Genomic DNA, 25,315 nt, shown 5'->3' on the forward strand with positions numbered 1-25,315 from the left:
TTGTGTCTGATAACTTCACTCTGCTCCCTGCAATTTTCAGGCCACAAGGTGTGTGGATAGAGGGGTTTGAAGGATTCAGTCATGTGTACTGTATTTTGTGGGTGTCTAGTACATACTGGGATATCCCCAGATATGAGAATTGCAGCACTAAGTTTGGAAACTGGGAGTTTCTATGCTATGCTGTGGAGGGGGCCCCCAAAGTACAGGGTTCCTGGTTCTCACCGTAGTGGTATTGAGGATGATCTCAGGGTCATCGCGGTCATCAGCAGGCACCACGTCTCGTGGGAGTCGGGGCAGAGGGGGTGTGGCCGGTGGTTGGGTCATCATGGCGGCCTTCTTGGCCTTGAATAAGAACCTATTGATGGGAGGAGAGGAGGCCATGAGAACCAGCTCTCAAGTCCAGCCCCCACCTTCCCACCACAAAAATCCTTCCCCCCACATCCATCTTAACCACATGCTCCTGGGATTTCCAAAGCCTCACCCCTAGAGGGCTGGATGCCCCACTACTCTACATTCTGGAGGTGCTGCCCACTGCTTATGGTGTCCTGTTACCTACATTTCTGGGAACATGAAGGTCCCCTTTGGGACGTACAATGGTCCCCTCAATTAGCATTTCTCATTTGTGTTTGGCATAGGAGTGGCACTGTCTTATATGTTGCAAGGCATGAGGAACCCCTGGGGCCCCAGCAGCAGCACCCCCAAACTGTGATAACCAACAATGCTCTGTCATTTCCCAACACCCCGCAAGGGTCAGAACTACCTCCCATTGAAAACCGCTGCCTCACAAGAGAAATGAAGGTTTCCTTTCAACTCAATATTTTCTGAGGGTCTCCCTGGAAGTTAGTGTTTTGGGGGTTGGTGTCCACTGAGAGTGTAGTACCCTCTGGAGCAGTGGAAACTCTCCCAAGACCCTGGATTCCTCAGTGTTCATGGCTAAGGAAGCCCCTTGGATGAAGCACTTTGGGGCCCACTTTGGGGCTTGGGGAGAGGAGAAGTCTGCACACCATGCTGTAGGGCTCCTCGATTTCACATTCTCAGGGAGATTAGAGCATCCCTGGGAAATCATGGGGACCCAGAATGTGTTAGGATCCCTCAGTGTTCTGACGGCACTTGGCATACAAGGGGCCACTCTGGAAAAACTGGGGTTCTCAAGTTGGGAATCCTGAGAGGAACCCCAAGCCCACCCTGCCCGCCCTCCACTCACCCTCTCTTCTTGTTCTTCTCTGTGGTAGCGTCTTTCTCATTCTCTGCCCTGGCGGGCTGGGCCTCTCCCCCAGGCTGGGAGGTGCCCCCAGGGGTCCCCTCCTTGGTACTTCCTTCCTTGCCCCCTTCAGCCTCCCCCCAGCGACCAGCTGAGCGGCGCAGGTTTTCGTAGTCAGGGTCAGGTTCCGCTGCCCGGGCCTCGTCCTCCGCAGGGGGCTGCAGACCAGGGGGTGCCAAGGGGGTGGCCCCTGCCGTGCAGCGGAAGTGCTGGTAGAACTGAACGGGAAGGCTCAGCCGCAGGAAGAGCATCTCCACCAGACTGTTCTGGGAGCCCCAGGTGCGGTGGGTCAGGCGCAGGCAGGGAGGTGTATCCACAGTGCCGTCCATGCGAGCCACCTGGGGGGGGGGGCAGCAAGCACTGAGACAGGCCACTTATCCTATACCTGTGACCTGCAGAGCCACAGTTAGGTCTTAGAGGCCTTGTGTAAGAATTATCTAAAGACACCCCTCCCTCCTCTGGGCTGATGAAGCTCAATGAAGGGCACAAAACTTGCCCTTGGGTTGCTTTCAACCAATCCTCTGTCACCTTTGCTGGGTACCTTGAATAGTGGCAGCCCAGTCATACCCTGGAGTCACTTGGGAGAACCTTCAAAACCAACTTATACACAGGACTCACTCTAGACCAAGTGGTCCATCCATCTATTCATCCCAGAAATATTTACTGAGCATTACTGTGTGCCAGGCCTGTTCTAGGTGCAAGGAATACATTAGCACATAGAATAAAACTCTGCCTCCTGGGCTCTTGGGAGAGCGCTGGGGAAGAACAACTCGAAAAGGTCAGAATTTTGTAAAGAGTCCTCAGGTAAATTTTCGTTTATTTTGGTAACACTCAGAACAATGTGTGTATATTAAGTGTGTGGTATGAGTTCTCAAGCTGTCAACACATCTGTGTGCCTAATGCCAGACAGGAAAACAGAACATGACCAAAGTCCCCAGGAGTCCCTCAGGAGCCTCTTGGAGTCACTACCCTCTTAAAGATAGTAAGGGGTTCTGATGAGGCAAATGTGCCTAACCAAGGAGCAGGAGCCCACAGAGGGACAGAGGCCTGTCCTACTTGGTCAAGCTAAACTCACAGAGGTTTTCCAGAGACTCCATAAACCACAGAGGCAGAGTGGACCTCCTCACAACCAGCTGCAGACTTAGACCTCTGTGTTCCTTGGCAGCCAGTGAACTGACCCCAGAACTGTGCCTACAAGATTCCCTGTTCTGGGCTGGGCTGTGGCTCAGTGGGAGAGCACTTGCCTAACACAGGTGAGACCTGGGTTCCATCCTTGTACCACATAAAAATAAATAGAGTAAAGGTCCATTGACAACTAAAAAATATTTTTAAAACATAGATTCCCTGTTCCCAGATTCTGCAGGGTTTTTTTCCACCCCTCTCTTTCCTCTCTCTCTCCCTTCTCTCTTAGAAATCCTGATTTTGCTTTTGTCCCGTGACAAGAAATGCTCTCCTGTGATTTGTGTGCAAGGAAATTAACAATGCCCCCAAGTTATTCTTTCACAGTCACCGATTCTCCATTCATATCAGGGATTAGTTTTGCCTGTTCTGGAACTTTCTATGAATGGAAGCCCACAGCATGTGCTCCTTGTGCCTGGGTGCTTTCATTCAGCACTGAGTCTGCATCTTCCACGTGGTTGTGGGCACATCAGCCCATTCCTTCTCCCTGCTGCGTGGCCTTCGGCTCCCTGGTGGCCCTCACCATCTGGCATCAGCAAGGACTAGGAGGTCCCCGTCGCTCCACCTTCCTGTCCCACCTCAGCCATCTCTGGGGCCTTCAGCCTCCACACTTGCCTCCTGTAATCCTCTGCCAGCAGGGGTCTTTCCAAAGCTCCACTCTCAACTGGACATCCCCTACTAAAAACCCTTCTACTTTTTTTTAAAATACTTTTTTAGTTGTAGATGATGGACACAGTATCTTTATTTATTTATTTGTATGTGGTGCTGAGGATTGAACCCAGGGCCTCCCACTCGGGAGGCAGGCACTCTACCACTGAGCCCCAGCCCCAGCCCCAAACCCTTCCACTTGTGCATAGTTTTTAAATATCCCCCTCCACAAATTGCGTATTAATTACAAAGAGGAAAAATAGTAACTTTACAGAAGAGAAGCCTGGCTGACTCCACCTCCCTCAAATACTCAAGTTAACAATCGACACAGTTGTCCCTTGAAATCCACAGAGGATTGATCCTAGGGCCCCTGGCACACACCAAGACCCACTGATGCTCCAGTTCTGTTGTATTGAGTGGCATAGTATTTGCAGATCCCCTGTGAGTGCCCTCCTAAATGCTTTAAATCATCTCTACACTCCTTATAATACCTCATAAAATATCAATGCTATGTATATTAGCTGTTACACTGAATTGTTCAAGGAATAGTGACCAAAAAAATCTCTGCATGAGTTCAGTACAAATGCAATTTTTTTTCAAATATTTTTGAGCTGCAGCTCATTGAATCTGTGGCTGCAGAACCGCAGATACAGAGGGAGGGCTGACCGTAAGAGACACAGCAACACGCTGTCACGCACCAAGCGCAACACAAGCTCACTTCTGTGATATTCCTGCCAAATATGCCTTGTAGGCATCTAATCGTGAAAAATCACCTGACACACACAAATTAAGGGATATTCTACAAAACAATTAGCCTGAAGTCCTCAAAAATGTCAATGCCATGAAAGACAAAGAAAGACTTGGAAACTTTCTACATGGAGATCAAAGAGATAAAAACTGCATACAACATGCAATCCAGGAGTGGATCCTACACCAGATAAAAATAAGGGATATTAGGGCTGGGGATGTGGCTCAAGCGCTCCCCTGGCATGCGTGCGGCCGGGGTTCGAGCCTCAGCACCACATACAAACAAAGATGTTGTGTCTGCCGAAAACTAAAAAATAAATATTAAAAAAAAAATTCTCTCTCTCTCAAAAAAATAAGGGATATTATTGACACAATTTGACAATAATTGGCAAAATCTGTGGGTTAGAGAATCATATTATTAGTGCTTCATTTCCTGATTTTCGTAACTACTGCAACTGACAGAACACGCCCTTGTTCTGAAGAAATGCACACTGAAGTTTTCATTTTTTTTTTTTTCTTGGTTTGGTGGGTTTGGCACCAGAGATTGAAGCCAGGGACGCTTAACCACGGAGCCACAAGCCTAGCCTTTTTTATTTTTTACTTTGTGAAAAGGTCTCAGTAAGTTGCTTAGGGCCTCTCTAAGTTGCTGAGGCTGGCTTTGAATTTGAGACCCTCCTGCCTCAGCCTCCTGAGCCACTGGGATTACAGGCATGTACCATCACTCCCAGATTCCACACTGAAGTATTCTGGGGTAAAGAGGCACAATATCTCCAATTTACTCTCAAATTATTTAGGAAAAAAAGAAAGAAGCTGGGCCTGGTGGCACCTGCCTTGTAATTCCAGCGACTCAGGAGGTTAAGGTAGGAGGATCACAAATTCAAAGCCTGCCTCAGCAATGTGGGGAGACCCTGCCTCAAAATTTTAAAAGGCTAGGAAGGCTTAGTGGTGAAGCACTCAGAAAGAGACTGTCCCATGCCCAAGGTCACACAGAATGCAAAAGGCCAACTCCAGGTCTGTCTGATTCTAAAGTGCCAGCTGAAGCTCAGCCCCCCAGAGGTCAAGTTCTGTGCAGGCTGGCTGTGAAAAGGACAACCAATCGCTTTGGTCTTTGTGGGGTATTTACAGTCAGAGTCTAAACTTGAGTTTAACCTTAGGGAAAAAAAGACACTGCAGTCTGAAAATTGAGTTGCTTGGATTAATGAAAAGTAATTAAAAATAAAATAAAATAAAAAATAAATCCCAACACACTGATTACAATTAATAAGGAGGGTACCAAGATGACGCCAAGACACTCAGAGATTTATATTTCTTTTTTTTCTTCAGTACTTGGGATGAACCCATGTCTTTGTGCATGCTAGGCAAAGCTCTGTCACTGAGCCACATCCCCAGCCCTTTTTATTTTATTTTGTGACAGGATCTTGCTAAGTTACCCAAGCTGGCTTTGAACTTGTGGTTCTCTTACCTCTGCCTCCCAAGTAGATGGAATTACAAGCATGCTCCACCATGCCTGGCTGGGTTTATATTTCTTTAAACCTTGCTCTAGGATCAAATAGTATAAGGACTAGAAATTTCCATCGGGGTCACATGATCGAGCTTCTCTTTTCTCCCTTCTCCCATTTTACAGGTAAGGCCCCTGGGGCCAAAGTTATACCCTAAAAGGCAACCTGGGGAGCCCAATATCCTGACCCCCCCTAGATGGCTTGTGTGCTAACGTAAAAGGAGAAACTCGGGAAAGAAAGTTGTGAGAACAAGGTTTGGAGACAAACCAGAAGGTCTATTGAGCTCACCTCATAGTGGGGGTGTTCAAGGGGCACAGGTTCGAACTGAGGAAGGCTTTTGCTGAACCAGGTGGTGACTGGGCGCTGCATGTTGATGGCAAATGGCTCAAAGCCTTCCTGGAGGCCACAGATGGCAAAGAATCGCAGGGAGCTCACATCCTGGCCCAGGTTTAGGTGGCCCACCTGGCCAGGCCCCAAGCTGCAGACCGGGAGGAAGCCTGGGGGAAGGAAAAGAATTCCAGCAACTCAGGAGGCTAAGGTAGGAGAATCAGGGGTGAGCAGTGGGCAAGGCGGGGCGGTCACAGGGGAGGGGGGTACTATAAAAGGGATAAGAGAACCAGAGACCAAAGGTTCACGGGGAGGTTCAGGTGAGATGGAGGAAAAGCAGGCAGGCAGGTGAAGGGTCTCACCTTCCCCAATCTCAATCTCCCGGAAGGCTGTCTCGGAGCCAGAGTCCGACATGAGGACCTTGCCATTGAGGGTAAAGATGATGGTGTTCTCCGTGAGGTCAATCATGCAGCCAACAACATCGCCTGACTGCCAGGGATGCCCAAACGGCTCACTGCCCAAGTGCCAGCGCTGGCCCTGTGAGGAGCACAGAGAAGACACGGTGCTAAGACACAGGGAAACGGAGGGAGGGGAAACAGGGAGAGGGTGACACGCACAACACGTCAGGAAGGGGAAGGAGAGACGCCAGTGCCCCCATCATCCCGACATTTGCATCCATGGTCCTTGGAATTGCCTTCCTCACTAATCTGTGTCTCGTCCCTTACACCTGGGTCTTGCTGTTTCCATGGCTAGGGCGATAGGGACCACCAAAGTGGTCGTGAGGTGTTGGGAGCAGCAACAAGTAAATAAAGGAGAAATGAAGCCATCAGGGTCCTCCATACAGACCCATGTACGCCCACATAAGTCCCCAGAAGAGATGGGTGAAGAATGATGGATGGGTGTATGGCAGATGGAAGTATGGATAGAAAGGTAAGGATCCAGGGGCTGGGGATGTGGCTCAAATGGTAGCGTGCTTGCCTGGCATGCGCCGGGCACTGGGTTCGATCCTCAGCACCACATAAAAATAAAATAAAGATGTTGTGTCCACCGAAAACTAAAATAAATAAATAAATATTAAAAAAAAGAAAGGTAAGGATCCACATGGCTGATGGAGGGAAGGAAGAAAGTGTAAGTAGAAGTATAGATGGATAGACAATGAATGGATGGTTGGTTGAATGGATGTATGTATGGATGGATGGATAGATGAATGGGTGAATGGGTAGATGGTTGATAAATGGATGGATGGATGGATAGATGGATGTATGGGTTGGTGGGTGGATGGATGGATGGATAGATGGATAGATGGGTTGGTGGATGGATAGGGAATGGGGGATGGGTAGATGGATGAGCAGATGGATGGATGGATGGATGAGGAGGATGGAAGACACAGGGATGGACAGACAGAGGGAAGCACAGATAGAGGCAGGGCTAGAGTGTAGGCTGTGGGAGGGACCACAGGGACTGGCAGAGTGGAGCCCAAGGAGGTACCCACGCGGTGCCCATTGAAGACATAGGCCAGATCATCAGCTCCCAACTCTACATCAGGCCGCAGCTCAGGTCTTGCCCAGCCCACTCGCATTTCGCCTGTGGTGACTGCCTCAAACTCGAAGTACCAGCGCCCACTCTGTACCGCATAGGATTTCTCTGCCCGGAAGATGCGCACCCGGTCCCAGCGAGACTGGCTCTCCACCTGACCTACAAATGAGGCCAGGTAAAGTCAGAAAGGCTGGGTAGGAAGTGGAGGTTAGTGGGAGAGACAGAGAAGATGAGGGTGTTGGGAACAGGGAGAAGAGGGACAATTTCCTGGTGTTAGAGGAGAAGTGGAGAACCTCAAGAGTCAGAGGTGGGAAGGATCTATTGAGACAGACCCCCATCTTGTCAGTAGTCAGAGCTCTCAGTGAACAGAGATGCCGACAGAGACACAGAAGGAGAAAGCTGGGTCCAGACCTGGTCAGGGGTTAGGGGTCAAGTGTCAGAATCAAGGGTTGACAGCGGGACTGGGAATCAGTCAGAGTCAGGGTCAGGGGGGCTAGACATTGGGGTTGGGGCCAGGAGTTAAGAAATTGAAGGCCAGGGTCACAGGTCAAGGCTGGGATTGGAAATCAGTGAAAGGTCAGGGGTCAGTTAGAAGGAGGGTAAAGACTAAGTCCTTGGTTGTGTGGCTCCACATGATGGTCATAGTCCAGAGGTTAGAGGTTAGGGGTCAAAGGTGAAGGCCAGGAACTAGAGTCAGGGTTGGGTCAGCACTCACTGGTCTGACTTCTCAGTGTTATAGCCAAAGTCCAGGCAGGGATTGGGTCAGATCAAGGTCGGTGGTTAGATCAGGGTCAGGGTTTGGGTCAGAAGTAAGGGTCAAAGTTAAGGGGAAGGGTCAGCGCTCAATGACTTCCTGATCACTCCACTCAGTGTTACAGATACGACTCATTCAAGGGCTGCATCTGGTCAGAGAGCAGGAGTCGGGGCCAGGGTCAAGGCAGGAGTTAGGGTGGGAGCCAGGGTCAGCACTCACTGGGCTCCTGGTCAGGTGGCTCTATGTTGTAGCCGTAACCCAGCAGGGTGCGCACTGCCTGGCAGAGGCTGTCGCGGTTGCTGCGCTTGGTGGCCTCGTCCAGCAGGCGGTAGGGCACAAGGCGAGGGTTCCTTCGTGCAGGGATGTCCTGCACGGCGCTGTAGCTCCAGCCCTGGGCCACACGGTCCCGTGCCCACACATTGTGACCATTCTCTGCCAGCCGATCCACGAGGGTCGTCTGTGCGGGTGTCAGCCGCACGTGGCTCAGGTCCAATGGAGCCGGCTTGTACCCATTGCTCATCATGTACCTGTGGGGGTAGCAGGCCACTGGGACGAGGCCCTCCTTCCCCTTTGGGCTCTGTGCTGAGATCCTGACTTCTGACCCTTGGACCAGGACCCCAGGATGCTTAGCCAAGGGCTTTGGAATTTCTGGCCTTCGGTCTCTGCTATCAGGGTTCTGGCACTTTCTAGAATAAGCTTTGAGGTCCCTGACCTCTGACTCTAGGACCCAAAGCAAGGCCTTTGCCAGCACTGATCTCTGACCTCTGTGACCTCTTCATCCTGATTCTAGGAGCTTTATTTCTGACCCTGAAACTCTTTGACCTATGACCTCCAGCTTTGAGGTTTCTTAATTCTGGCCCAAGACCCAAACACCCAATCTAACTCAGGACCTCTAATCTCTCACCTATTGCTCCAGAAACCTCTGGATTCTATCCTTCTGCCACTGATCCTTTGCCTCTAATACAGGACATCACCTCAGCTTTCTCAGGGTCCCTGACCCTACGTGCTGGACTCTCTGCCAGTCCCTCTCTCATTGGAACTCCTAACTCCTTGGTCCTAGACATTCACCTCTGACCCCAAAGCCCTGACCCCTGACCCTATGATCTTGACCCTAACCTCCGGCCCCTTCATCTCTGACCTCAGCCTCTCCACAAAGCCCTCCAGCCCCCCTCACCACACATCCCAAGGCCCCTCCATTCCCCAGACAGCTCACGTCTTGGGGAGTTTTGTCTTCTTGAGGTTGTCCTCGGCCTTCTCGTCGGCCATGCCCACGTGGCAACCCAGCGCCAGCAGAGTCCTAGTAGGGGCACAGGTGACACGGTCGTAGCCCACAGAGCTCCCTGTCCCGTCTCCCCTGCCTCTAGCTCTGCCTCTTGCTCTGGCTGTTGGGGTGTCTGTCCCCTGGCCCTTGGTCTCTCTGACGTCTGTCTGTCCCTGTCTCTTCCTTTCCGATTCTCTTTGACCATGTCCAATTTCTCCTGTCTGCTTCTCTCTCAGTCCCTTTTTGCGTCTTTCTCCCTTTCCGTTGCTGACTTTCTCTCTTTTATTTTTTGAGACAGTGTCTTGCTATGTTGCCAGGCTGACCTTGAACTCCTGGGCTCAAAAGATCCTCCCGCCTCGGCCTCCCAAATGCTGGGATGTGGGTGTGTGCCACCACGCCCAGCATGCTGCTGATTTTCTCTTGCTGGATGTTTCCCTCCCCCTCTCTGTCACAATAACTGTCCCCTCTAAGTGTCTGTCTGTCTGCCTTCCTTTTCTCTGTCAGTCCCGGCCTCGCTTTCCCACCCTCTTCCTCCCCCCAGCGTTTGTTCCACCCCCTGCTCCCACTGGGTGCCTCACTTGAGCGTCTCCCCTGACATCTGCAGGTTGTAGTTCCTCTCGGGCTCTGGAAGGCTGTGGAAGTCCACGAGACACGGGTGCAGCCTCTTGTTGTCATCCCGAACCTGGAGAAGCCCTGGCGTCAGCTCTCGGGCTCCCTTCCCCCAACCCAGCACTCCCAGACCTCCCTGGACCGCCCACCCCTAGTTCTGCCACCTGTAGCCCAAGGACCCCCTGGTATCCTAAATCCCAGCCACCGGCCCTCTCCGCAGGCCGCCATTCCTGCCCCTCACCGGCCCGTAGGTCCAGCCCTGTTCGATGCGGGTCAGCGCCCAGAGCTCATGGATGTTCTCCGCCAGCTTCTCCCGAATGCGTTCCAGATGGGGAGGCAGAACAATCTGGGGACAGGAAGACATTCAAGGGGTTCCCGAAATCCCACCTCCACCTCCACCGCGACCTCTCTTCCCAAAACCGTGAGTGAGTCCTCATTTTGATTCCAGGATTAAAGCCCCAACGAGCAAGGATGTAGCATTATCAGAATTAAGGATTATTTGGGGACAGATCTGTCTCCCCTGTGGACTGGGAGCTCCATGGGGGCAGGGCCTCAGCTACCTCAGTCTCTCCCAAGTCCTCGGCCCCGCCCAGCCCAGAGCCAGACCCTGACCCAGAGGAGGTGCTCAAGAAATGCCTGCCGAGCTGAGCAGAGTGGCACACGCCTAAAATCTCAGCAGCTCAGGAGGCTGAAGCAGGAGGATCATAAGTTCAAGACCAGCCTCAGCAACTTAGTGAGACCCTGTCTCAAAATTAAACAAAAAAAGGGCTAAGGATGTGGCTCAGTGGTTAAGCGCCCCTGGGTTCAATCCCTGGTACCCCCTCCTCAAAAAAAGAACATGCAGAAATGTCTGCCAAATGAGTGGGTGAGTCACTTTCCTTCTCTGTATAATGAGACTTGTCCCAATGCTTAAATCATAATACTTGCCTCATGAGGATTCAGAGAAACCATTTATGTAAACTACTCGATGTTTATAAATGCCTGGCACACAGTAGGTGCCTAATAAACATTAAAGCTCTTGGTGTTCTACAGGCAAGAGATAATGATGTTTCGGATCAGGGTGGGCTGTAGGGGGAAATGTGGGGTAGGAGGGCTAGCCAGGAGGTCAAGGGGACCACCCGCTAGGTTGAGAGGTGGGGTGTGGTGGGAGGGAGAGGCATCAGGATGAGGCCCAGGGCTCCATCCAGGGACAAGGGATGGTCAGGTCACCCCTGAGGTAATCTTACTGCCATTAATAATGGCAAGTGACTGCAGTGGGTGCTCAGGACTATGCTAAGCTCTCAATCACGGTACATCTGCCCTCCCATGGGGACATCCTTATAGGGAAAGTAGGAAGTCTGGACTGGATACAAGAAGCACGAGAGGACTGATGTAGAAGAGATTCCCCCCAAAACTGTAGTGGTTAAGACCTCAGAAATCGGAGTCAGAGCCCCTGAGTTCAAACCAGCCATGTGACTTACACAGGATAGGGCAGGGGGGAACTACCAGGGATTGAACTCAGGGGCACTTGACCACTGAGCCACATCCCCAGCCCTATTTTGTATTTTACTCAGAGACAGGGTCTCACAGAGTTGCTTAGCGCCTCACTTTTGCTGAGGCTGGCTTTGAACCTTTGAACGCTCCTGCGTCAGCCTCCTGAGTTGTTGGGTTGCACAGGTTTCTTAACCTCTCTGGGCCTTGCTTTACTCAACTATAAATTGGGGGTAATAACTGTTCTTTTTTATGGGGCCATGGAGAAGATTCCCTCTCTGTGGAAAGCTGCGATTCTGTCTTGAAAGAGTCCCTGGCCTCAGTGTTTCTCTCTGTTCAACAATGGGGTTCAATAAGGCCCTGGGTTCAATCCCCAGCACCACGCACACCCCAGCTCCCCACCTCTCTGACTCCTAAGAGAGCCTCCCTCACCAGAAGACCCTTGTAGGGAAGGCGGTACCTGGACAGTGTCCACAGGGCAGGGCACGAAGTCGGTGTGTGACAGGCAGCGACTGGGGCCCACCAGATGGGGGCCCCGGGGCCCTTCCCGACGGTACTCCTTGATGGGTTCAAGGTGGAGCCGCTCCCGAGGGAGTACAGCCTCGTGGCAGGGGGCGTAGCCAGGTGGGGGGAGGAACTTGAATTCACCATGGCGGCCACCAAGGAGGAACCGCACCCTGGAGGAGGAGAATGAGGATCATGGGAGGGGCCAGGGGACAGTCCATGATCAGGGGGGATCTGGAGTGATCCTGGGATCCATGGAGGGTTCTGAGGGAACCTGTGGCCCCTGCGCAGTCATAGGGCACAGAGGTCATCAAGGATCAGAAATTCAAGTCTAGAGTCAAAGGAAAATATCACAAGAGAACGTCATGGAGGATCCTAAAGGAAAGTGGGACCATCAGGGAGTTAAGGGTGGGAGGACCTATTGTTAGGAGAGAAGAGTTCCCATTATTGCCAGGTTACGGGAAGGTCCTTTGGAGGAGTCCCCAGGTTACCAAAGCAGCTGGGAATGTTAGAAGGTTCGGTGAGAACAAGATGATGATGATTTAGAGACACTTGGGATTTGTTATAACCATTCCACTGAATGGACACTTGGAGAACTTGGGGTCACTGGGAAAGGACGGGGCCATTGAGAAGTCTTTGAATTAACTGGGCAGTGATTACTGGGCAAGTTGGGGGCTACTGGACCACCTTGGGGAGATGCTGGCATCATGAGAGGTTACTGAAAGAGGATGGAGCCATAAGGAGGGTCGGAGGTCATTGGGAGGCTACTGGAAGAGTCTTGGTCATTGGAACATCTCTGGATGATTTGGGGGGTCACCAAAAGGTCATCATAAGGGCCAGGGATACAGCTCAGTTGGTAGAGTGCTTGCCTAGCATGCACAAAGCCCTGGGTTCAATCCCCAGCACCATGCACACACCAAAAAGGGTCACTGTAAAATTATGGGGTCCCTTGAAGATCATCATAGAAACATGGGGTTGAGAAGAATCTGAAGTCATTAGGATTAATGACTTTCAAGTAAGGGCTTCTTGCCAGTCAGTCCTGAGAGTGAACAGCGGTGTCCTTGTCTTATAGGGTGACTGCAGAAGCTGTCTTGGGTCAGACCCCCAACCCAAGACAACTGGGGCAGGGGCAGGTCCTCACTTGACACCAGCGGAGAAGCTGACAACAGGGAAGAAGAGCCCGTCGAGATTGAAGGCCTCGAAGACGCCCTGCACAGGACAGCCATTGATGCGGAAGGAGATGGAGGGTACACTGAGGTCCAGACAGCAGCTGACCACATCCTCGGGGGCCAGGAGGTGCTGTCCTGGAGAAGTCACCGGGCGTGCCACGTGTCCTGCACCAAGATCACCAGGGAGGGTTCAGAGGTCAGAGGTTCCATGGAACCAACGATATCAAGAAAAGAAACGCAGATATCGGAAGATCCTGTAGGGACTGGAATTGGGAACCCCCCCCAAGGGCAGGTGTTCCCATGGAGGGGCCCATAGTTCTAAAGTTAGGAACGAGGGTCAGAGTCCCCCTGGAGTTAGGATGACTGGGAGCCTGATAGCTGCGTGGTCAGAGTTCACCTGAGTTACAATTAGGAACCTTTGAGTACATAAGTCAAAGATCAGAGGTCATAACAATCTGAGCAATCTTCTGGGATCTCTAGGGTCAGAGGTCATGCCTCTTCTGAGGTCAGAGTTTTGGAGGTTATGAGGAAACAAGTCAGGGTCAGGATTCTGGGAGCTCTAGGATGAGGGTTTGGGGAAATTAGGAATATGAGTTTAAAGTTCCTCTACTGGGGGTCAAGATCCTGAGAACCTCAAGGTGCCTAGTCAGAGTTTGGAAAATTCTAGGGTCAATAATCAGGGGTGAGGGTCACCTGGAAGCATCTAGGTACCTGTCCAGAGATGTAGCCCGTCAAAGCCGTAGGAATAGAGGTCATCGCCGACCCCATTGCCGCCCCAGCCCTCGCCGCCCCCAGGGTAGGGGCTGTAGCCCTCAGTGAGGGCCCACCCCACCCGCAGGTGGGTGGCCTGAGCTGTCAGAAACGGAGCCACCTCGTCCACCATCACTTCAAAGTACCATTTGCCGTACTGCGTGGAGCCCTCTGCTCGGCCCACAAAGATGTTGGGGCGGATGCTGCAGGAGAGATGGAGACGAGAGACAGGTGGTGAGGAGGGAAATAGGGAGACAAACAGACAGACAGAGAGCAATCAAAAGACAGAGATGAGAGATGGAAGAGAGCCAGGGATAAGAAGATGGAAGAGAAATAGGAACAGGCAAAGACAAAAAGAGAAAACACAGACAGAGGCAGAAATAGAGCCCAGACGAGAGAACAAGGGGAGTGGGGACCCAAAGGGGAACAGGGCAAGGTGGACTCCTGAGGAGGGGCGACAGGAGAGGGACACCCACTTGGGGTGGAGTCTCTGGGTCAGGAAAAGGGTTGAGAGGGTCTGAGCCCAGGGTGAGGGGTTAGGAGCCACACCTGGTGACATAGTTGATGAGGTTTGTCTGTAGCAGAAGCTCACGACCAGGGAGCAAGTTCTCGGTAATGAGATCTTGGTTGGAGCGCACAGCCACACCATTGCACACACAGAGGGAGCACAGCACATCCAGGACCTGGAGGTCAAGGTCAGAGGTAAAAGGGAGTGAGGGTACAAGCAAGGGGGATATAGGAGGACATGGATGGGAAGCCAGAAGGCAAGAATGGTGCATCTGGACAGGGTATGAAATTTTTGCCTGAAAGGTGGTGAGAGTGGAAAGTCAGGGATCCCAGAGAAAGGGGTCAAAGTAGGCTGGGAGAGACTGGATCACATGGGTTGAGATAAGGCATCAGCAGTGTAAGAAAGGATAGACTGGAATCATGAAGAAAGAGGTCAAAGGACACAGTGAGAGAGTCAATGAGAGACACAAGAACCAAGATGTGATTTTGGATCAGCAGGGGTTGCAAACGTGTATCTTCAGAAGTCAGTGGACATGGAAATGTGTGCAATGGTCAGGAATCATGCAGTAGGAACCGGCAAGGGCCTATAGCAAACTGCAGAGAATATATGCAGCCCACCTAATAGCTATATAATTTGAAAATTTTAAAGGCGTTTCAGAGCCTGGCAATGTGGTGAATGCCTATAATCCCAGCCATTTGGGAGGCTGAGGCAGGAGGATCATGAGTTCAAGGCCAGCCCCAGCAACTTAGTGAGGCTTAAGCAATTTAGCAAGACTCTGTCTCAAAATAAAAAGGGCTGGGGTGTGGCTCGGTGATAAAGTGCCTCTAGGTTCAATAACCAATTAAAAAAAAATTGGAGCCAGGAGTTTGAACCCCTCCCGCTGAGATGGAGGCACGTGAGTGGAGTCCAGGTAAGAGATGAGAGGGAGGAGAGGAATCCTGGGGCCACAGGGAGAGGTCAGGGTTCTGAGGTCAGGAGGACAGGCTGACCTTGTGGTTCCTCCCATGCTTGTCCAGCAGGGAGATGATGGACTTGATGTGGTTCTCCTGGATGATGTTCAGGACCTCGGGACTCTCGATCAGGACACAGTACAGCACCTCCAGGATGCCTGCCCGGGTGCCAGTGGGAAGACATGAGGCGGTGCGCTCTCCCCTCCCCGACCCCCGTCCCACTCCCTGGGTTCTCCTACCAGACGAGGCCTCCAGCCGATCCAGCTTGCTGACCAGCCAGTCCAGGTTCGTGGAGAAGAGGGCACAGTTGGTCCGATTGCCACGGATCAGAGAGGCTGAGGGTGGAAGAGGGGTCAGGCCCAAAGGGATTGGGGATATGGGGTACTCTTGGGGGAGTTAGGACGGAAGTCCCTTACCCAGGAGTTCATAGAGCAAGTTCACAATCTCTTTCCAGGACTCAGCTGCCTCCTCCCCTGCATATTCGGCAAAGTGGGCAGCCGTGGTATAGACATTCAGGCGGTCAATGCAATTCAGGACCAGGGAGAGCATCCCCTGGGGCAGGGAACACAGGGGTGATTACAACCGGTGTCCCAGGCCCTCCCTTCCTTTTCTTTCTTGGATTTACTAATTCATATCCCTTCAACAGCTGGTGACTGGCTATTTGCTCCCTGATTTAAACCAGCCCCTTTAACTCCATGTCCCCATTCAGGCCCATTATCCTCTCCTCTGCCTTGGCTCCTCAAACCTGTCCTTGTCCTCTCTGCCTCTGTCATCAGCATAGCATGCCCTTACTAACATCAGGGCTGAATTTATGCTTCCCCTCCCCCCTTTCTGTCCCTGCGACTTGCTTCCAAGCAGCCCACAGTTTTGCCTGCTGCTGAACTTGGGACATACAGTAGGGGTTCTTTGGCTCAATGGCTGCATGTGGCTGAAACTGAAACTCGGTTTTATCTAAATTTCAGGCATCCACTGGAGGTCTTGGAACATATCCTCTGCAGATAAGGGAGGACAACTGTGGCTACATCTAGAAACCCCTATCATTAGTAAGAGAAGCAGAGCTTCACGGCAGAGAGTACGACCGTGTTGGAGTCTCACAGACTGCTTTCATCTCTCTGAGCTTCAGGAACCCCATCTATAATACGGGAATTACAATCCCCGCACGGGGTTATTGGGAGAATGACGTGGCTATAGAACCTTTATCACGTAGTAAGGAATAAATCCAAGGTAAAATAACCAGGAATGCTACTAGACTTGTTCTAAGCACCTGCATATATTGTGGTAATTCTATCTTGAGGTAGCTTTGTTATCATTACTATTATCATTTACAAGTCTTTCTCCCTGGAGCCCTTGGAGGGTCCGATGTCTTTGAATGGACATGCTCCCTCCACTAAAGAAGGCATCAGATGCCCTGGCCTTTCGCCAGATCCCTGCCACTCAGACCCCTGGCCGGTAGGAGCCAGGCACACCTCTTCCCTTAGTGTTCTTCTAACAAACTTCCAGCTCCAGACCCCAGGTGAGGTCCCTCCTATGCTCTCTTCCTTGCTGCCCAAGAACAGCCTCTGACCCTGTGCGCCCCGCTTCTTCTCCCCAGCCTCCCCTGCCAGGCCGGGCACAGGCCCCGCCCCTCACCTCTCTCAGCCCTCCCTCCAGTCCCGCCCACCAACTCAGTCCCGCCCCCAGAGGCCACGCCCCTGGGGTTTGCTCAGGCCGAGACCTTCCTCGTGCTCCTCCCCCGTCCCACCCAGCCGTCTGACTCCCGGTCCCCTGTCACTCAGGCCCTTGTCGCAGCTCCGCCCCAGGCCACGCCCCCGCGCCCACAGACCCCGCCCCTCCTATGGTGCGGTCCCACCTCCTCCTGGAAGAGGCTCTGGCGGTTGCGCAGGCTGCGCAGCTTGCTCTGCTTTTCTTCGTGCTGCAGCTCCTCAGAGGGCGGCTCGAAGTAACCGATGAGGTCCTGCAGGCTCAGGATGACTCCCTCGATGGGCAGCGCCGAGCCAGCCGGCGGCCCTGAACCCCGAGGCTTCCCGCTGAAGCTGTCCAGGCCCCTGAGGGGACCACCAATTGTCAGCCAGGGCCCCATCTCCGACTGTCACCACCCCACCCCTGCAGGACTAGCCTGGACTCCTGCTTTGCAGAGGGGGTGAGGGAGACAGAGACAGAGAGAGGCCTCGGGCATGAGGTCACGGGGCAAACAAGGACAGAGCTGGGACCGGGACTCACTCCTACCGAGGCACAGGGGGTGATGGAAGGAGCTGGGGAGGTCCAGGATCAAGCGCCTGGGTGTCAGAGGTGATGATCATAAGGGTGAGGTCAAAGGTTATGGTTGTCTTTGTCAGATTAGGGGACAGGGGTTTAGGGATTAGGGGCCAGTGCATGTCGGACAGGGTGGTGGATCCAGAGGCCTGGAGATTTGGTCAGGTGCATGACCACCAGGAGCCGGGCAGCCGGGCAGGGCAGCACCGCTTACTTGATGAACTGATTGTACAGGCCAGCAGTGCTGTGGATCATGCGGGCAGCCTGGGACTCCTCCTGTTGGCACCGGGTCAGGGACAGCGCATCGTCCATGTGGCCCTCCTGGTGAAGCATGGCCTGGGTGTGGAGAGGTCAGAAGGGGATCAGCCACCCAGGGCCATGACCCATAGGCCTCTGCCCAGAGTTGAGTCCCACAGCTGCCCCCCATGCCACAGAATCTCTCGGCAAATCTGCCCCATGTTTCTATTCCCCTTTGTCTGTGTTTCCTTTCCTCTCTCTTGGTCCTCCCCAACTCCGTCTGTCTCTCCCCGTCTCCGTCTGTCTCTCCCTGTCTCTGTCTGTCTCTTCCCGTCTCCGTCTTCTCTCCCTCTACCCCACACTCTCTCTCCCTCTCTTCTCTATTCCCCATCTCTTTCCCTTCCTCCTTGTGATTCTGTCTGGTCTACTCTGTCTCTCTGCATCCCCGTGCCTGTTACTGACTTAACACCCTCCCTCAGAAAGCTCTAATGTCACCCCAAACTTCATATATCCCAGGCTGAATGTCTGACCTTCACAGCTGACCCCCCAGACCTCATCGAATCCCATGAGTGTAAATAACATCCACCTGCTGCCAACTCCCACATGTCCCCCTCTGGTCCAGTCCTATCTACATCCTCAGCTTTTATGTCCAAACAAGTATCATTTTGTGTGTGTGTGCGCTCACATGCACACTCGCGCTCACACACACACACACACACACACACCACATACATACATATATATGTATATATATTTTCTATATCTCCTTCCTTTTTGGTCTTTCTCAGCCTATTTTTCCCTCTTAGTCTCTGTCTCTCTCAGTTCCATCTTCAAACTCCTGGAGGCTCAAGCATGACCACCGCAGCCCCCTTCTACCCTTACCTGAACCCCACCCTTGCCCGTGCCAGGAGCTCACCTTCTTCTTGAGCACGCCGAGTCTCAGGGCCTTGGGGTCTGGGGCTGCATAGGTGAGCCACAGGCCCGAGGCCACGTGCTGCACAAAGCATAGTGACTCCCCATACTTGATCTCGGGAGGGCCCATGCCCTCCACATCCCGCTTGGGGGCCACATCCAGCTTCTCCTGCAGGGGCAGGGGACAGGGGTCAGCCTCCTCTGCCTGTATGTTTAATGGAGGAGCCCCCCAGAGACTGGGGAGTGGAGACTGGGGTGGAGATCAGAGCTCCAGATGAGAGAGGGCACCCTGACCCCCACAGACCTTGGAGATGCGGAAACAGAAGGAGGTGGCTTTGGTGTGAGCTTTGCTGGCATCCACCACAATCAGGCCCTGGTCCTCAGTGAGTGCCAGGTAGCGCCCAGTGGTAACGTGCCGGATTCGCAGCGGCTGGCCCCAGCGCAGGTGACTCCCACTCCAGCTGTGGAGGGCGAGGGGAATCAGAGGACGCCCCAACCCTCCCATGGACACCATAGTCTTGGTCTAAACCTCCCTAAGCCCCTGACACCCTTCTGGGGTTCCCTGAACCTTTCTTGAGACTCTCAAATCTTGCACCCCCCCTCAGTCCTATCTGAGGAACTCCAATCCTCCCTCAAGCCCTCAAAGATTCCTCAGGGCTCCCCAGATGTCTCCACTTCCCTTCTACATTCTCCACTCAAGACCCCTAATCTTTTCCCCAGGAATCCCCCCCAACCCACTAAGACCTCTTTTTTGTCCAGACTCCAGGATCCCAGAGGACCTCCATCTCTCTTTTGATCTCCCCAGCCCTTCCCTCATCCCCTCCTCCATACCTGATTCTCAGGGGCTCCAGCCTCCAGAGGGACCGGGCGTGGGTGCACACAGAGCCTCCTTCGTAATAGACAAGTCTAGGGATACAGGAACGAGTAAGGTCAGGAGTTCAGGCTCCAGTCCCCGAGAGTCCGGTCCTTAATCCCATTCACAGGGCCTGCTATAGTTTGGATCTTGAACATTCTCCAAAGACCCACATGTTCAAGATTTAGTCCCCAGACTGTGACGCTATTGGAAGATGATAGAACCTTGACAAAGTGAGGCCTAGTGGAAGGCAGTTAGGTCACTGGGAACGTGCCCATGAAGGAGATACTGAGACCCTGCTCTCCTCCACTTTCTCTTATTTCTTCTCAGTTTCCCTTAGGTGAACCAGCCTCCAGTGCATGCTCCCACCATGATGTACTGTTCTGCCACAGACCCAAAGCAACAGAGCCAAACAACTATGGATTAAAACCTCTCAGGGGCTGGGGCTGGTGCTCAGTGGTAGAGCACTCTCCTAGCACACGTGGGGCCCTGGGTTTGATCCTCAGCACCACAAAAAAAAAAAAAAATGAGTGGAATAAAGGTATTGTGTCCAACTAAAGAAATTAATATTTAAAAAATAAAAATAAATAAAACTTGGGCTGGGGTTGGGGCTCAGCAATAGAGCGCTTGCCTAGCACATGTGAGGCCCTGGGTTCATTCGATCCTGAGCACCACATAAAAATAAATAAAATAAAGATATTGTATCCAACTACAACTAAAGAATAAATATTTAAAATAATAAATAAATAAAACCTTTGAAACTGTAAACCAAAATAAACCTTTTCCCCTATTAAGTTGAAAATCTCAGCTTTTTTGTCACAGTAACAGAAAACTCACTAACACAGGCTCCCTTAGCCAACCTTTTCCCTGCTTCATTTCCACCCCTAGACTCCAGGTCTGCTTGTCCCCAGCCCAGACCTGCGCTGGTCATCACTGTCAGCAGGGGAAATGGTCAGACATTCATCCATGTGTCCATGAAAGAGACGAAGGACATGGCCTCCTGTCACGTAACCTGTAGGGGAGCCAGGAAAGGTGGTCACTGTGAAGCAGGAGCCCCCAAAATCCTGGGAGCTAGGGGTGGAATCCAGAAAGCCCACACCTCCCAAGGCTGGGATGGAGGGTCTGAGTTTCAGGGTATTAATATTGAGTTCAAGATTCAGGTCAAGTTCAGGCCTGAAGATAAGAGATTTAGGTTCTGAGACTATGTTTGGGTGGGTCTGGGTATGCGAGAGCTGAGGTTGGCAGTTTAGAGATCTGTGGTTAAGGGTTCTGAGTTTGGAGGTTGAGGTCAGAATCTGTGATCAGAAGGTAACCTCTAGTATGTTGGGATCTGACTTCCAATCTTGCACTTGGGGTCTGGGTTTAGAGGTGTGATCGTTTGGTCTGAAGTTGAAATCTGGAGTTAGGGCCTGAATTCTTTTTCTGCAGTTCTGGGGATTGAACTCAGGTCCCTGCACATGCTAAGCAAGCTCTCTGTAACTGAGCTACATTCCCAGATCTTTTAAAAATTTTATTCTGAGACAGAATCTCTCTGACTTACTGAGGGTTGCCTCAAAATTCAAATCCTCCTGTGTCAGCCTCCGGAGTTACTGGGATTACAGGCACGCAGAACTGTGCCCGGCTCCCAAAGGTCCTAAATTCCACACATTGATTTGAAGGTCAGGCTGTTCTCTGAGGTCTGGGGTCTATCTATAGTTTGGAAATCTGGGTTCTGGAGTATGCACTTGGAAAGAGCTGAGCTTTTAGTTAGAAATTGAGGGTCTGAGTCTGGGATCCGTAGTTTGAATCTCAGTTTGATTCTGGTTTAAGAATCTGAAGTTTGGGGACTAAAAGATAGGTTCAAAGTTTTCGGATCATTCTTTGGAATCTTATTATGGGAATCCAAATCGGGGAGTTTGATTTCGGGAGTCTTGGTTTTTGAGAATTGAAGCTGAGGCTGGTGGGTTAAAGTTTGGAATTTGAATTAGGCATCTTGGTTTGTGAATCTGAGGTTTGATTTGAGAAGTAGGGGTCTGAGGTCATGGTCTGTGCTTATTTCTGAGGATTAAGGTCTGAGGGATAAGCTCTAAATTTGATGTTTATAAGCTTTGGATCCAAGTTTAGGGGTCTGAACTCTAGGACTGAGTTTGGTGTGGGAGCTTTAGGGACTAATACTTTGGGGTCTGGATTTGAGAATTTGACAGTTGGAGGTTTGGGAGTCTGAGTTCTGGGGCTCAGGCTTTGGCACCAGTTGGAAATCTAAGTATGGGACCATAGTTTGGACAATTAGGTTTAAGAGTCTGAGGTTCCAGGACTCAGTTTGGGCATGTCTGAGGGTCTGCTTGTGGGGGGTGGGTGTCTCAGCTTAGGGACCAGAGGTTGGGAGCCCTCACCCTCTTCACAGCAGGAACAGATGGGGTTCATGTTCCACAGTGTCTGCATGAAGGAGGCATCAACCTGGAGCTCTCCACTCGCTGTTGACAGGTGCTGGGGGAACCAGGATGGGACAGTCAGAGATGACAGGTAGAGGTGGGCAAGAGTCCAGAGTCAAAGGCCAGAAATCAGAGAAAAATGCCAGGAAGCATACAAATTTGAGCCAGAAAAGTGGAGGTCACAGATCAAGAAACCAAGTCAGGAAATGGGGATTGAAGATCAGAGAAATGGATATCACGTATCAGGAAACCAGAAATTGTGAGTCGGGAAGTTGGGAGCCAGAGACCAGCTAGGTAAGGCAATAATGAGGAGGCAGGGCTGATCCCATGTGCCCCCCAGCCCTCAGAGCAGCAGGAGCCCCCAGTGGGACGAGACTGCTCACCAGGTAGCGCTCGGAGGAGACACTGACAAGAATGAGGTCATCTCCTACACGGACCTTCTCTCCTTCAGACCTCTGCTTGGAAGCGGGGTGCATTGTCCACCAACAAGCCTCTCCTGTGGGTAGGGGCAGGACGGGAGGGTAGTTGTCAACATGTGAACATGATGGCCTCCCAGAAGGTTCTTCCCTAGGGTGTTCCCCGCCACTGAGCCTCCCAGCTCCTGGGTCTGTAGATCTCCTATTGCTGCCACCAACTCTGCCCAGAACTCCCACCCACATGCCAGACCCTCTGCTTCAAAGCCCCATTGCTGTCCCTAGGACAGTCTCATGCCTGCCTCCAAAGTTCTGTCTGCTGACTCCCTACCCCCACAGCCCTGTACCTGTGGCATCCTCCTGCAGTCCCACGTCGAAGGCCAGCTTGTCGGTCATGGAGCGGGAGGTGGTGAGGCAACTCAGGTACTAGGATTAGAGAGAGGGTCAGCCTCCTCCGGCAGGCCTGGCCCCTGGCCCCGCCCATGCCCCCACCGAGGCACTCACCATGCGGCTGTGTGCGTGCCGGAGCAGGATGGCATGACCATACAGGAGTGTCCTGTGTCCCCCACCCTGGGATGACTATGGGGACAGCAAGAGCACAGAGTAAGCACGGACCCCCCGATCCTCAAGACCCCCAAATCATCTGGCCTATTCAGAGGTGAGAATATGCTCTCCATAAAATACCACGCTCAGGCCTGGAGGGGAGGAAGCCTCAGCGGAGACCCTCCACAGACTCTGCCTCATTTTCCCCTCCATGAAGCAGGGGCTGCGGCTCCGAGAAGCCTGAGGGTGTTTTCTATTCCCCAAGGCCTATCCTGTCCTCCCTGCGTTCTTTGTCTTGTTGACCAGGCCCAGAAGCCACCCAGGGAAGATGAACCCATTTTTCGAGGCCTGGGGACTTCAGGGAAGCCTCAGGATCTGTGTTCCAGGGACCTCAGCTCCCTTTGTTCTGACCCGTCATAACACCACCCACTGCGATAAGGTGACCTCCCGCTCCCGAGGGACTGCCCCCTCCTGAGCACACATGAGCCCTTTTGGGGGGAGGGACACATTCAGTGGCTCGATGGCATCATGCCTCCATCGTGGTTTTCACATGCCCATGCTCCGAGGGGGCCATGTGATGGGGCCACGTGATCACATGGCAGACCCACTCCTGAACTGGAGGGGACTCACACTTGGGATAGAGGGAGGTGGAGGGAGAGGTCCCATGCGGTAGGAGCTGGGGGTCATGGTTGGGGGGGGAAAGATGGGAAAGAGGAGGAAGGAACAGGCGAGGGAAACGGGGCTCAAGAGCCCCACCTCTTCCTTCCTTCCTGTTTGCCTGGCCTGTTTGGGACTCCACAGCCCCTGACAACTGGGGTGGGGGAGAAACCCCAGCCCTGTGTGCAGGGTGTGGGCCCCAGCAGCAGGCTTAGGGTCGGGAATGGGAAGGACAGGTGACACCCAAGGCCAGACCTACCCACTTATCCAAATTGAGGCCCTGTGGGGGCGGGACAGAGAGAGGAAGAGCAGATGGTAAATGATCCCTAGGTCCCCTCATTCATCCCTGTCCCTGTGTCCTACCCCGAGGGAGGGAGCCTCACCTCCACACCAGCCTCCACAGTGTTGGCCAGCATCTCCTGCAGGGCTCTGACAGAGAGGGACTGCTCCAGGATGAAGCAACAGATGGCCAGATCAGGGGGCACATTCTGGGGTAGAATGGACAAATGTCAGTGCGGGCCTGAAAGGTCCCAAACACTCTTCCCTGGCACATCCCCTCCCTTAGTCTCATACCCAGAGACACCCAGGCCCTACCCCAAGCCCACAAGAAGGCCCTGTCCACTGTGACACACTGAATCTGCACCAACTTCACAGGAGACACCTCTTCTGGACCCCTCCTTCAAACACCTACACCCCACCCAGAGTCCACAGAAGCTTCCATACTACCCTCTTCCCTCCGGTAGCCCATGTCTCCCGGATCTCATAGGAAGCCCCAGCCCTCTGCCTGCTCCCTCAGACACACCGCCCTGCTCCAACCGCAGGAATCTCCTCTGTGCCTTCCCCAGCAGATATCCCCAAATCTCCAGCCTTCCCGTGACGATGCAGGTTTGTGCCTTCACCCTCAAACACCCGTGGACACTGCTTCACAGTCGCAGGAGGGCCAACCCTACATGTTCCCCCTCAGTCTCTCACCCAGGCACCTCAGATGCCTGGACACCCTCCAGCTAAGACTCAAAACTGCTCAGACCCCTGCTCACCCAGACCCTGAGACCTCCTCCTCCCTCTCACAGCCCCCAGCCCCTTCCCCCCAGGTCCCTTCTTCCCTCACCCTCAGAACTCAGGTTCCTTTGGTCTCAGCCTCTACCATCACCCCTTCAGGCCCATGCCAGTGTACCCCTGAGCCCAGCCATTTCATCTTGGATCCAAGCCCCCTGGCCCCTCAGTCACTTGCCTCTCAGACCCAGACACTCAGAACCCCACGCCCAGATCCTGAGATCACCTTCATCAAGCCCCCGCACCCCTCGGAATCCCTTCATCTTCCCCATCTCAGGACCCTCCCATTAAAGCCTCTCCCCTCTAAAACACCTGGGTCCCCTACCCTGTCCTTCAGTCCCCGGTCCCTCACTCCTGAGCCCCCCATCCCCTCCTAGACTCTCAGGACACTTCCTCCTTGGACCCACAGCTTTCTGTCTCTTGCCACAGATGCCAAGGGAAGCTCTGGATCCGCAGCCCCCAGACACCCCATGTGCCCAGGAATCCGGTGAGGCCCGCGTCCCATCCCACCTCAGATCCCCACCCCGACCCTCTCCAGGCCCCGCCCCAGACCCCGCCCACCCGCCTCAGACCCGGAACCACCTGACCCTGCCCGCCCACCTCCGATCCCGCCCCTTTCCCTAAGCCCCGCCCACGCCCCTCTCCCGCCAGCCCCTTTTCGGACCCCCGCGGCCTCCTCTCCGGCCCCAGGCCGCGCCCCCGACCCTCCGGCCCCCGGCGCCGGCGCCCACCGACCCTGCGCGTTGCTGGTGGGCTCCAGGAAACAGAGGAAACGAGCTGGAGCTGCTCTGAGCACGGTGGCGCTGCACTG

At 53.1% G+C, this 25,315-nt stretch overlaps 1 protein-coding gene across 1 annotated transcript in view; it reads right to left on the reverse strand.

The window, feature by feature from the left end:
• Positions 1-25,315, reverse strand: part of Ryr1 (ryanodine receptor 1) — a 107,632-nt gene that overhangs the window by 81,204 nt on the left and 1,113 nt on the right. The window contains 28 exon segments of the mRNA XM_048791254.1: positions 223-355; positions 1,205-1,599; positions 5,623-5,831; positions 6,024-6,198; positions 7,154-7,356; positions 8,171-8,478; positions 9,165-9,248; positions 9,791-9,894; positions 10,063-10,167; positions 11,752-11,968; positions 12,937-13,129; positions 13,676-13,917; positions 14,264-14,397; positions 15,212-15,330; positions 15,412-15,507; positions 15,589-15,724; positions 17,022-17,217; positions 17,640-17,761; positions 18,579-18,743; positions 18,879-19,035; positions 19,406-19,480; positions 20,346-20,439; positions 21,800-21,893; positions 22,222-22,334; positions 22,599-22,677; positions 22,756-22,830; positions 23,835-23,939; positions 24,912-25,034. Coding sequence (XP_048647211.1) covers positions 223-355; positions 1,205-1,599; positions 5,623-5,831; positions 6,024-6,198; positions 7,154-7,356; positions 8,171-8,478; positions 9,165-9,248; positions 9,791-9,894; positions 10,063-10,167; positions 11,752-11,968; positions 12,937-13,129; positions 13,676-13,917; positions 14,264-14,397; positions 15,212-15,330; positions 15,412-15,507; positions 15,589-15,724; positions 17,022-17,217; positions 17,640-17,761; positions 18,579-18,743; positions 18,879-19,035; positions 19,406-19,480; positions 20,346-20,439; positions 21,800-21,893; positions 22,222-22,334; positions 22,599-22,677; positions 22,756-22,830; positions 23,835-23,939; positions 24,912-25,034 — 4,251 coding nt within the window.

This window comes from Marmota marmota, unplaced genomic scaffold, assembly GCF_001458135.2.
Source record: "Marmota marmota marmota unplaced genomic scaffold, marMar, whole genome shotgun sequence".
In the NCBI taxonomy this organism is placed as follows: domain Eukaryota; kingdom Metazoa; phylum Chordata; class Mammalia; order Rodentia; family Sciuridae; genus Marmota; species Marmota marmota.